An 11,225-nucleotide genomic window follows, 5' to 3' on the forward strand; every position below is an offset into this window, starting at 1 on the left:
TCTTGCAGTAAACATAGCAGATAAAGTAAATTGATATCATTTCGGGTATTCTTTAAAGTAAATTAAGGCATTCACAGCAGTGGAAGATAAACATGTCCTATAAATTCATCCATCCTCAATTTTTCCCTTCCATGTCAGTATTTTATCTTCTAGCTTACGGCTATAATTGTGCGCCCTGTAAATTCGCTCATTCCCCATTTTCCATGTCACAACTATTTTTATTTTTATGAATTTTTATGTTATCAAATAAAATAAAATAAAGGCAAAATCAAAACACACTTAATTTTTGGAAAAAAGTTACAACGTAAAAAATATATAGAAAAAAAATTAGTTGAGATCCGACCCCAATCGTCTCTTGACGTTGTCAATCGGCTTTCACAGCCTCGTCCTCGCACATAGAGATGGACCTGATGGTGTCCAACATTGTTCTCTGCATTGACGCAACAACCAAGTTCGAGAGGGTCGGGTCTTCGGACTGAGGCAATTCTCGGCTTTTACCTTTGCCTTCCCCTTTCTCATATGACTGCTTTAACGCCAATGAGACGACTTTGTGTTGGCTCTTGTGTACCAAAAGAGTTCAAGTTGACCATCACCTCCGCCACTGCTGTAGATGCCACTCGTCCTCCAACCCCGCTTGAAATTTGGGTATATCCTTCAAAATGAGTCGGGCGTCCCAGTGCTTGGACGCGGAAAATACCCCGTTTTGCGAGTACGGAAGAGTGTTGAAGGGAAGAAGCGAAGATGATAAGAGGTAAGAATGTTATTTCATATTCAAATGCTTACCATGTTTGAGGTATCGGGAGTAATTTCAGAAATTAGAGCATATGGCTATAAGCTATTAGACTAAGATTCATCTCTTACAACATTTAGCATGTTTTTTTAGGCTAATCCACCACATAGTCTGATGGAATGAATAATTTTTAGCTTGTTTGATCGATAGTCCAATTCTTTGAAATCTCAATCATGTATCTATCCTACCCCCATAGAAAACTCACTCTTACAGAATATCTGTGATTCCATACAATTTTGTAACAAATTGGACAGAGACTGATTAAGAAATTGAATAACTCTGAGTAATCTTTTCTGTCTTTCTTTGACAATTTAACTAAGCAAGCAACCATTATATGTATTGAACTGCATTACTTATAATAATTGCATTTTAGTGTACTGAAGAATTTTTATTGTCACCAGGTGAAGCTTCAATGCCAGTTTGCAATGTCAGTTCGTGTTGATCTTGGGCTTATGATGACTAAATTCTTACACCATATCTAGCTTTGATAGTTGTTGCTTTCTGCAAATAAAAATCTAGCAGTAGTCATGTTGGCTGTTTTGACTTGCTACTCTTTTTTCCAATGGTATTTGTAAATCAGTCTGGTTCCTTTATGCCATTCACCATGAAATGAAACACGAAACTGAATATTGTCAATCCTTTGGCTCCCCACCATGGCTCTAGTATTAAAAAAACAAAAACACATAAAACAGAAGAAAGAAAGATCGATGAAAATGTTGAAAAGAAAGTGAAAGAAAGAATTGAGCACAAGATAATAAAATAACATTTTTTAATGAATTAAATAAATAGAATAAAGTAGAGAAAAATAAAGTACTCCGTCCAAATAACCATTTCTTGGACGGAACATGATTTTAGCAACTTTATTTTGTGTTGTTAAGTGGAGAGAGTAAAGTAAGAGAGAGGGAATAAAGTAGAGATTAAGGGGTTTCCATTTTAAGCAATGAGTCATCTTGATTGGGACAAACCAAAAAGGAAAGTGAGTCATCTTCAATGGGATGGAGGGATAAAGTTTTTGATTTTTTAATAGGACTAATTATAGATTTATATATAAAAATGGGGGTGCACTAGGGTGCCACTATAGTTAAAATAACATCATACCACCAATATCCACCCTTAGATCTGGAAATCCAACGCTCAAGATTTAATTTCGTGAACAGAATTGAGATTGCTTTCTAGTGTATATCGAATTGCTGTCGGGGGCATTTTAGTCATTTCAAACAGATTCAAATTAGGGTTACCCCCAAAAATACCGTCATTCTCCAAATTCGCCTCTCTCTCTCCCCGACTCTCCAAAATCTCCGATTCTCCAAAATCTCATCCCGCCGCCTCCGCCTCTGCCTCTAAATCCCACCGCCTCCGCCTCTACACCGTGTAACTTCAATTTCCAGCCACGACTACACCTTGAATCGCGCGATTTAGGACTAATTTCTGGAATTCCGAACGCCTAGAACAAGTAAACGGTGAAAACAGTTCACAAGGTATGTTAATTGGATTCCGTTTAGGGTTGAACGAAATAGGTTTCCAGAATGTTACTTTGTTGCGAATGCAGATTTATGTCTTGTTTATTGTTTGGATTTGAGGTTTTAGTCTGTTTTTGGTTATTTTTGAAATTTTATAGCTATTTGCTCCATGTATGAGGGTTTTTTGACACATTGTGACGGACTATTGTGATTTTTTGTCTATTGGATTAAGTATTGTTGTACTCGAAGTGAATTGCTAATTTGGTGATTTGCTTAGTTGGTGATTTGCTTGTATTAATGTATAAAAGGGGTTATGTTACTACATGATTCATTTTGTGGATAATTTGGATGTTGCTTGAATTGGTGACAATATTTGATTGATATTATTGGTTTAATGCAGTGTAAAGACACATTAAAATGACAAGAAAAAGAACAAGGTCAGAGGTAGATGAAGAAGAATATAGAAGAGATACAACTGAAGATGAAAATATGAATGAGGAGGAACTAGAAGCTGAAACAAGCACAGGAATAAACACAAATGAAGAACTAAAAGGACCTGGAGGAGAAGGTATTATGATAAATCTTGCAGTATTACCTGTTATATATTGCAGTGAGTCATTTATAATAATGCAGTCTTGTTTGTTATATATTGCATTGGTCAATTTAGAATAATGCGTCATCATCTTGCAGTTTTGCATGTTAATTGTGGGGATATTTAAATATATATTTACTGGAAGTGTAAAAGTGATATTTTATGTTTGTCAGAGGTATCATTTAATCTATTTAGAATAGATAACAGTGTTCAAAATCTAAGCATTACTGTATAGATTAAATGAACTTTTGCTAATTTTGAATTCTGTTTCAAGTGATATTAGTTATAGCAATTATTGATAATTCATACCTAAATCATGACATGATTAGATACTTATCATTCTACTAGTTAAAATGAGGGACCAACAAATAAGATAATTTATGTCATATTGTTGTGTTGCTTGTTATACATTGTAGTGCAGCATTTAAAATAATGCAGTCTTGTTTGTTATAGATTGCAGTGCACCATTTAGGATAATGCATCATCTTGCTGTTTTGCTTGCTATATTGTTGTATTGAATGTTATATATTGCTGTATTGCTTGTTATACATTGCAGTGCAGCATTTAGAATAATGCATCATCATCTTGCAGTATTGCTTGTTCTATATTGCAGTCCATCATTTATAATAATGTAGTATTGAAATAATTTTTTTATTGGTGGTTTTGGTAAGATTAAATAAGGGTGTGAATGTCCTGCTATTCAGATTAAAGCCAAAACTATTTGGAAATACCATGGAGTATTTAAATGGAAAGCAAAAAAGGGATATAATTGACTTGGGGTTCGGGGCAGTTCTGAATTTCAAGTTAAATCACATACCTCCAAAACTGGGGTTCTGGGTTGCATCATACTTCAATCCCATTACTTGTGGGTTACCTATAAGAGGGCCGGGGACAGAAAGCAGGATGTGCATCTGACGCTTGGTCTTCCTAAAGGACTACATCGTATTGAACGGAAACTCAGGAAGCATGATTTGTCGTGGATGGAAGTCGTTGCCAAGTCTCTTAAAAAACCAAGAAAAAATATATATGTTGATGACATTGCCATCCTTATGTTGAATGAGGTAGATGGTGGTGACCAATTCAAGAGACTCATCTTAGTACTCATGGAATACTGTTTTATAGAGACCCCAGCAGATGAACCTGTTATCCCAAAGATCCTACATATCTTGGATGATATGTCAATCATCCATGACTACAATTGGTGTGAATACGTCATCAATGTTCTCTTAGATGTGCATAACAGATGGCTGAACTCTTCTAGCAGATACTACACTGGTCCAATCGTTTTCCTTGTGGTAAGTGTAACTTTCTTATAATTTTTTTTAAAAAAATGCATATACTAAAGTTTTTTTTGCTTCAGTATGTCAGGGATGTTATGTGGACAGGATGATAGTAGGAAGACGAACAGTTGAACGACGTTTCCCATCAATTAACATGTGGGAGTTGGAGGCGTTAAAAGCAAGAGAATCCCTAGAGATCAATGCTGGTGGATTTGGGCTGGGTTACTATGATGACCGGATGCCACAACAACTTGTTGATGATGACAAAGCATTAATCTGATAGCAAGAACAACAAATCTTAGATGAGTTGAATGATATGGCTGGTCCTTCAACTTCAGCAGAAATAAAGCAGCAACACAACGAGGAAAGAGAAGCAAGAAAATTTACTGCTGATATCTATCGTGCTGGAAATCTTTTGGCTGATGGAATATTCAATTTTGTTGCTACGTTACATGCACCACCGGAGCACGTACGTGAAATGCATAGTTTTAAGGTAGCATCTGCAGCGGGGTTGATAATGCTGACTAATGGAAAGAGAGAGAAGAGACGGATAAAAACAAAAGATCAAGTTGAAACACTTGCACAAAATTTGGATGACGAGGATCTGCAGAATCCTGACTGGCTGGCAGCAATCGAAAAAATGATGAGTGCTCTAGATAAAAAAAATTGAATTGAAAAATTATATGCCTAATTGGAATCTGTTTGATGATGATGACAGTCAAGTAAGTTTTTATTATTGATAACTGCTGGGGTTTGGTGCCCCTTGCACAGCGGAAGACTTGTACAAAACAAATAAATCAGACACGGATCTATTTGACCGATTATGCGATTAATCAATTCACATGTTAAACAGATAATTGCATGTTAGAACACAAATAATTCATGCTTAGAAAATATAAATCCTAAACATGAATACTACGGTTTAGAGTTACCGATTTGATTCTCCAAAGAATCGTCGATTGCTCGCGCCTTCTCCACGTGATGATCTTCAATACTAGACCACAGATCTTCTCTCTGGTTCCCGAACTGTATCTCGATATCAGGGTGGGCTGATCTTATCAAAATACTAGGACTCGAATAAAGAAGACAGAAGAAATCCTTCTCCAATTAGGAGAGAAATTCGAACTCCTCTAGGTAGAGGGGGACGAAAATTATGAGTAATGATAATCATGATTTCTGTCTCCTTTATTCTCCTATTTATATTAAGTTTCTTTTGGGCCCAGACAGGGATCTATGGAAGGTTTTGAATATGGGCTCGCCCAATTAGCTTTTTACTAATTAAATTGAACCCACAATTTAATACAAGCTTATATTGAAATATTACGAGCAGCCACTACAGAAGTAATATTGAACTCTCCCCATCCAAATCCGAAATTACAAGTAATTCGGGTTTCCACTTTGTTTATTATTTATTTCTCGCGCTTAAGATATAAATGTCCATTAATTAATTAATGTTTGCTATGGACTTAATTAATTAATATCTTATTAATTTCAAGAGTGGACTTAGCAAGAAACATTTATTTATTATTCATAGAGTAATAAAACTCCAACTGGCCAGTTTTCCGAATAATAAAACCTTGTTCGAGCTCCTCTTGAAGACATTATCAAACGAGACTCACCTCGCGCACGTTTCAACATAATAGCAATCCTAGCACCGCTAAATATTAATCACCACTACCCAATATATCAGGATTATTGGGTTGCGAAAAACCCGCACCATTTGATAAGTCAAAGTAGTACATAATCAATACCGTATGCTCAATGCTAACATATGTAGATTAAGAAATAGTATTTTATCAAGACCTAGTCTTTCAGTAGATAGCATAAAGACACGTCTTGCTGTTAGATCCGTTCAGTGCTATACCACACCAATGTCATCTTATTTCAGTAAGGCTTAGAAATATGCGGACTGACATTGCAACCTTTCACGATAGGTAGCCAAAGCCTATCTAGGTTGTGAAATTCTTCTTTTTCTTTTGCAAAGCATTGCATAGATCTGACCGTGTTACCTTAAAGTGGACAACGCCCACAACCGGTCTACTAAGCAAAAGACTTAGACTTTGTTTACTTCTTATGCATTTAAATGTTTTTAAAACATCTTATAAATGCACAAGCAAACACAATGTAATAATAATAGTGATTCTATTCGTGCGAGACTGCTCGAATAATACTGAATCGGGTTAAAAGTGGATTGTAGAGTTTTACGTATACAAACAAGATTCTATTCGCGTGAAACTTGCTCGAAACATGCTTTTAGTATACCAAACCTAACAATAACAATATGTGGTTTATTTATATTGTATTTGAAATTTCACTACACTTTTGCAATTGGAGATTGTTCGTAATGGTGGTTTTATGGATATGCAGAATATGCAAGCGCAAGGTGGCCAGTCGAGGAGTGGGAAATCACCTGCTGCAGATCAAAGTCGTGGAAAGGAGAAGATGGGTGATGCAACTGAAGTAAGAAAGGAGCCTTCACAGCTACGTGCTCATCGAGCCCAGCTGCAGCTACTGCAATGAATGAGCCTTCAAAGGATAAAAATGATAGTACAACAGCTCCTGCAGAGGTATGATATACATTGCATAACACAGTTTGAATTTTTGCAGATTACTATATTATATATTTCACATTATAATGCATTTGTGTTTGTGGCTATTGTAGAATGTCTGTCAAGAACCTTCGAAGCCTCCACAAGGAGTGAAACCTGCAGCTTCAAAGGACACGCAAAAGGCTAGTGCTGCATCGAATATGAATGACCCTTCCAAAGAAAATGAGGAACAGGTATATAATGCATCTTGCCAAATTATACTATGCATTCTTAAGTTTAATAATTGTAATATTGTTTGCTGTAATTTCCAACAGGGACAAAAAAAATCTCCACCCGTGACAAGTCAAAACATAAAGTAAGTGATGCAATCAAATCTCCTTATGCTGTGCATGCAGTTACGATGTCAAACAAACTGACGGGGGATGAGAGAGAACTGTATTTTTGGATGATGAGTACTGAAATCAATGCCACGTATATTTCGTAAGAAATTATTTTTAATACCAAGTGTTTATTCAATAATTGTACAGAATGATAACATCCTACATTTTGTAACAGGGAGCTGATTGTATTCAACATCAACAACTTCAAAATTACTCATGCTCAACTAATGTCAATGCTGCCATATGCAAGGATCCATGTTGCAGTCATAGATGGGTGGAGTTGTTACTTAAATTTGAATGAGAATTTCAAGTCTCGTACATCACCCAACAGATTGTTTATGTCTACTTTCCCCTCTGTATGTCTCAAACACTTAATGCATATTAGACTTTTCATATGGTTGTCCTAATTCTTATTTTCTTTGGCTGCAGAATGGTACAGTTGTGGACCTAAAGACTGATTGGAGCAATGATCAGACAAAGACAAAGGAGGTCTTTCATGAAAGAATCATTGATGAGCTCAAGTATATCCAAAACTTCAAATGGGAAAATTACAGTCTGGTAATAAACTATCAATACATTGAACTACAATATGTTTCTTAGTGGAATGCAATTAAATATGCTCATTGTTATGCACCGGGTTTTTTTCCCTATATATGCAAACGACCACTACTATGTGGTTTGTTTTGATTTCTTGAAAGCAACAATCTGCGTGATAGATAATGTTAGATCAGAAGAAACTGATGTTGGGGCTAGATATGGCGACCAAGTCTATAGGCTGGTAAGCAAGCAATGCTATATATGTTATTCTGCAATATACAGTATATAAATATGCAAATCTCATCAGCTTGACAATTCTTATTTTATAAATTGCAGATATATTTCTTTGTCTACACTCTGGAGACATGTGGTTATGCTAGCTACGGTCGCATGCTCCAAAAAGGAAATGTGAAGATTCTAGAAATGAAATGGAGTGCTAAAGAAGATACTACAGTTTGTGGCCTGTATGCAATGCGCCATATAGAGACTTATATGGGCATGAAGGTCACTGACTGGAAGTGTGATCTGACAAACAAACAATCAAAGCCTCTGCAGCTTCTTCGAGCCAAATATTGTACAACAATGCTATATAACAAGAACAATAGGGCCTTCAGGTGTGTCAAGATTGCCTCACATCTGTATACGGAGGCAAAAAAGACGAGACCTATTGATGTGGAGAATATGGTAGCAGAGTACAAGAACAAACCATCTTGGCGTGCCTCACAATGACAATAGGGTGTATGGCTGCTGCAATGATGAATGAATGTTTGAATGACTGTTGCAATGAAGTCTTGGATGTTTGAATGAACTTGTGCTGAAACATTTGATTTTACAGTTTTCTTTTGGGGTAGACAATGTAACTGAATTAATTTGATTTGACTTTTTATCCATAATTGTTTTGATGGCAGTTACTTATAATATGTTTGCATGCTTAATGGCAGTTACTTATAATATGCTAGCACTTGAAAGCTAATTATGCTTTGGTTGTAGAGAATATTGACTTTCAGGTTGTGTACCACCTAGCTATAGTTTCGTTCCATTAAACTACATCAGAAAGAAAAATTGTAACAATAATATGTAAACTGCAACATTGTTGTCGTAACACATCAACATTCATTGAATAAGACTGCAATATAGTATTGTAAAAATTTGGAATTAAAAAAAATTGCAGTTGGACTATTTACTAAAATGAAAGGCAACTTGGAAACAATAGTTTAAAATTAATATTTAATCCTACTGTCTTGTGAAATTAATGAAGTAATAGAAAGAAGCAAATAGTGTGTCTGCACTCGTTTCATTAGACTGCAATATATCTACACTAATACTGCAATATCTTCTGTATAAGACTGCAACCTGATAATGTAAATATGAACTAACAATTTTATTTTCCTTTTTGTCGACCACAGTTCCTAGAGTCATGGTGACCAAATTCTCCACATTTTTTACATTGACGCAATGGTTTGCTGTTTAACTTTATAGCCTTTTCCTTCGCGGACACCAAACGGCTTTTAGAATCACTTTTTGAACCTTTTGGTGGACACAACTGATGGTGGCTGTACTCTAACCACAACTGGCTTTTCAGCAAAATAGAAATCTTTAACTGGCTTATCCTTGTCTGCTGAAGATGGTTCATGGATTCTTGTCATAAGACTCTTCCCAAGCTCATCAATTCCAGCTGAAAACAAATCAATGATGGCACTATCACCATCAAATTTTTTCATGTAACTGAAAAATATGTCAGCAACTTTATTCTTTGACAGCTAGTTTGGATCTGATAGAATTTCAGGATCTCCCAAACTTCGAGCTGGTCCACGAATAACATCAGCTAAGGCAGTCTTCAACCACCTCACATGGAAGTACTTATCAGGTATAACATTCAAAAACCTGTTCTTGAAAATCAAAAATATATGACTACAAAGAAATCACTCTCTCCCAAACAATTTGCAAGAACAGGAATACGAATCCTCACTGGTTGTGTAGGTGATAACCCAAGATTTACTATACTTGTCCTTTATTGTGGAGATCTCTAACAGATCATCTTTCAACAAACCATCAGTGCTACAATGGTGCAATGCGTCCACTATCTCACGTTGCACTCTCTTGAACATGTGATCAGTGTACTTTGTCACAACATGTTTTTCCAATACCAACTGACTGGAGAATGGTGGTATAATTGTTGAATCCATATAATCTAACTTCGAGCTAGAATTTCTTTGTGCAGCCAATGCATGATCAAAATTCATGATGAACTCAACTAGATTGGAGCAACGTCTTGTGAATGTTTTATAGAAGCTATTCTCAGACTCGAAAATAGACGTCGTCCTAATAAGAGACCCCATGGGAAAGTCTCTAAAATAGACAAGGACCCACATCTCTCTATTGTCAAACATTGTTACAAACCACTCGACATGAAGAAGCTCATAACGCTCCATTATCCCCATCCATGAATCTTCAAACTCTTCCGGCTCTAGTACCTCAGACCACACACAAGCACTGATCTCTTTTTTCAACTCTTCAGTTTCTAGAGATCTCCTTGGAATTTTGTCGGTAAGTTTAAGCATAATGTGCCATATGCACCATCTATGCTTTGTATCCACCAAAACATCACGAATAGCAGCTCTCATACCTCTATCTTGGTCAGTAACAATCATCTTAGGAGCTTGATCCACGGATTCCACAAAATGCTTGAAGAGCCATGAATAAGATTCTGTGGTCTCATTGGATAAGAGTGCAGCTCCAAATGTGACTGGCTTTCCATGGTTGTCCTTGCCCGTGAAGGGATAGAATATCATGCAATACCTGTTTCATACATATAAACGGTAGACTGCAATATTAGAGTCCTAAACTGCAATATAATACACAATAGACTGCAAATATTAGAGTCCTAATCTACAAAGTTATCCAAACAGAAACCTAACACATAGAATGCATAATTTATATATAAATGAACAAGGCATTACCTATTGGTGTTTGATAAGGCTAATTTCATGCATTGGTTATGTAGTGAAAAACATCACATTTCTGCTGGATCTAACAAGTTTTGTTAAGCCAGGTGTGTGTGTAGCGCTAGATCCAGGAGATGCTGGAGGAGGATATCTAGCGAGGAGCAGGAACGGAATCACGAGGAAAAGCTAGAGGAAGGAAGCCAAAAGCTGAGGGCAATCAAGTCAATCAATACCTCGCTGGGCCCCACCTCGAAGCTTATAAATAAAGGAGTGCGCAACAAGAATGGCAGATCCGTCACACTCCACACACAGTCACGCTCTTAGCTCACACACACTAGGGAAATGGGGAATTGGGGGAGGTTTTCGTTTTCGTGAATTACGTATCAGTGCACCACCGTCCCTTGAGGGCGAAGAAACAATTGTTCTCTTAATTTCTGTTTACTACTCTGTTCCGTCTCGAACTTCACTTTTGGAAGTCGAGCTTGCTGTTTTTGTTGCTGAATCAGTTTATCCGTTCTATTTACATTTGATTTGCTTTGATGAAGTTAGATTTCGTGTTGATTATTATGATGCTTGCTATTTTGGTTTGTTTATTTGAGATGTTCTCTTGAATTTGTTGCTGAATATTTTAGGAGATTCGAGAATCGTGGTATTGAAGTTGTGTTCGGTTGGATTTTTGTTCGGATGCTTGG

At 36.5% G+C, this 11,225-nt stretch overlaps 1 protein-coding gene across 1 annotated transcript; it reads right to left on the minus strand.

Moving 5' to 3' along the window:
• Positions 1–9,102: 9,102 nt before the first annotated feature.
• LOC125189445 (protein FAR1-RELATED SEQUENCE 5-like) lies at positions 9,103–10,380 on the minus strand. Its single transcript, XM_089059230.1, has 3 exons — positions 9,593–10,380; positions 9,387–9,472; positions 9,103–9,263 (listed from the first exon to the last, which is right to left on the minus strand). The coding sequence occupies exons 1-3, from the start codon at positions 10,378–10,380 to the stop codon at positions 9,103–9,105; spliced, it is 1,035 nt and encodes a 344-aa protein (XP_088915356.1).
• Between the last annotated feature and the right edge of the window lie 845 nt (positions 10,381–11,225).

Source organism: Salvia hispanica, chromosome 5 (genome assembly GCF_029641045.1).
Source record: "Salvia hispanica isolate PSC_SH4W2 chromosome 5, Shi_PSC_v1, whole genome shotgun sequence".
NCBI lineage: Eukaryota > Viridiplantae > Streptophyta > Magnoliopsida > Lamiales > Lamiaceae > Salvia > Salvia hispanica.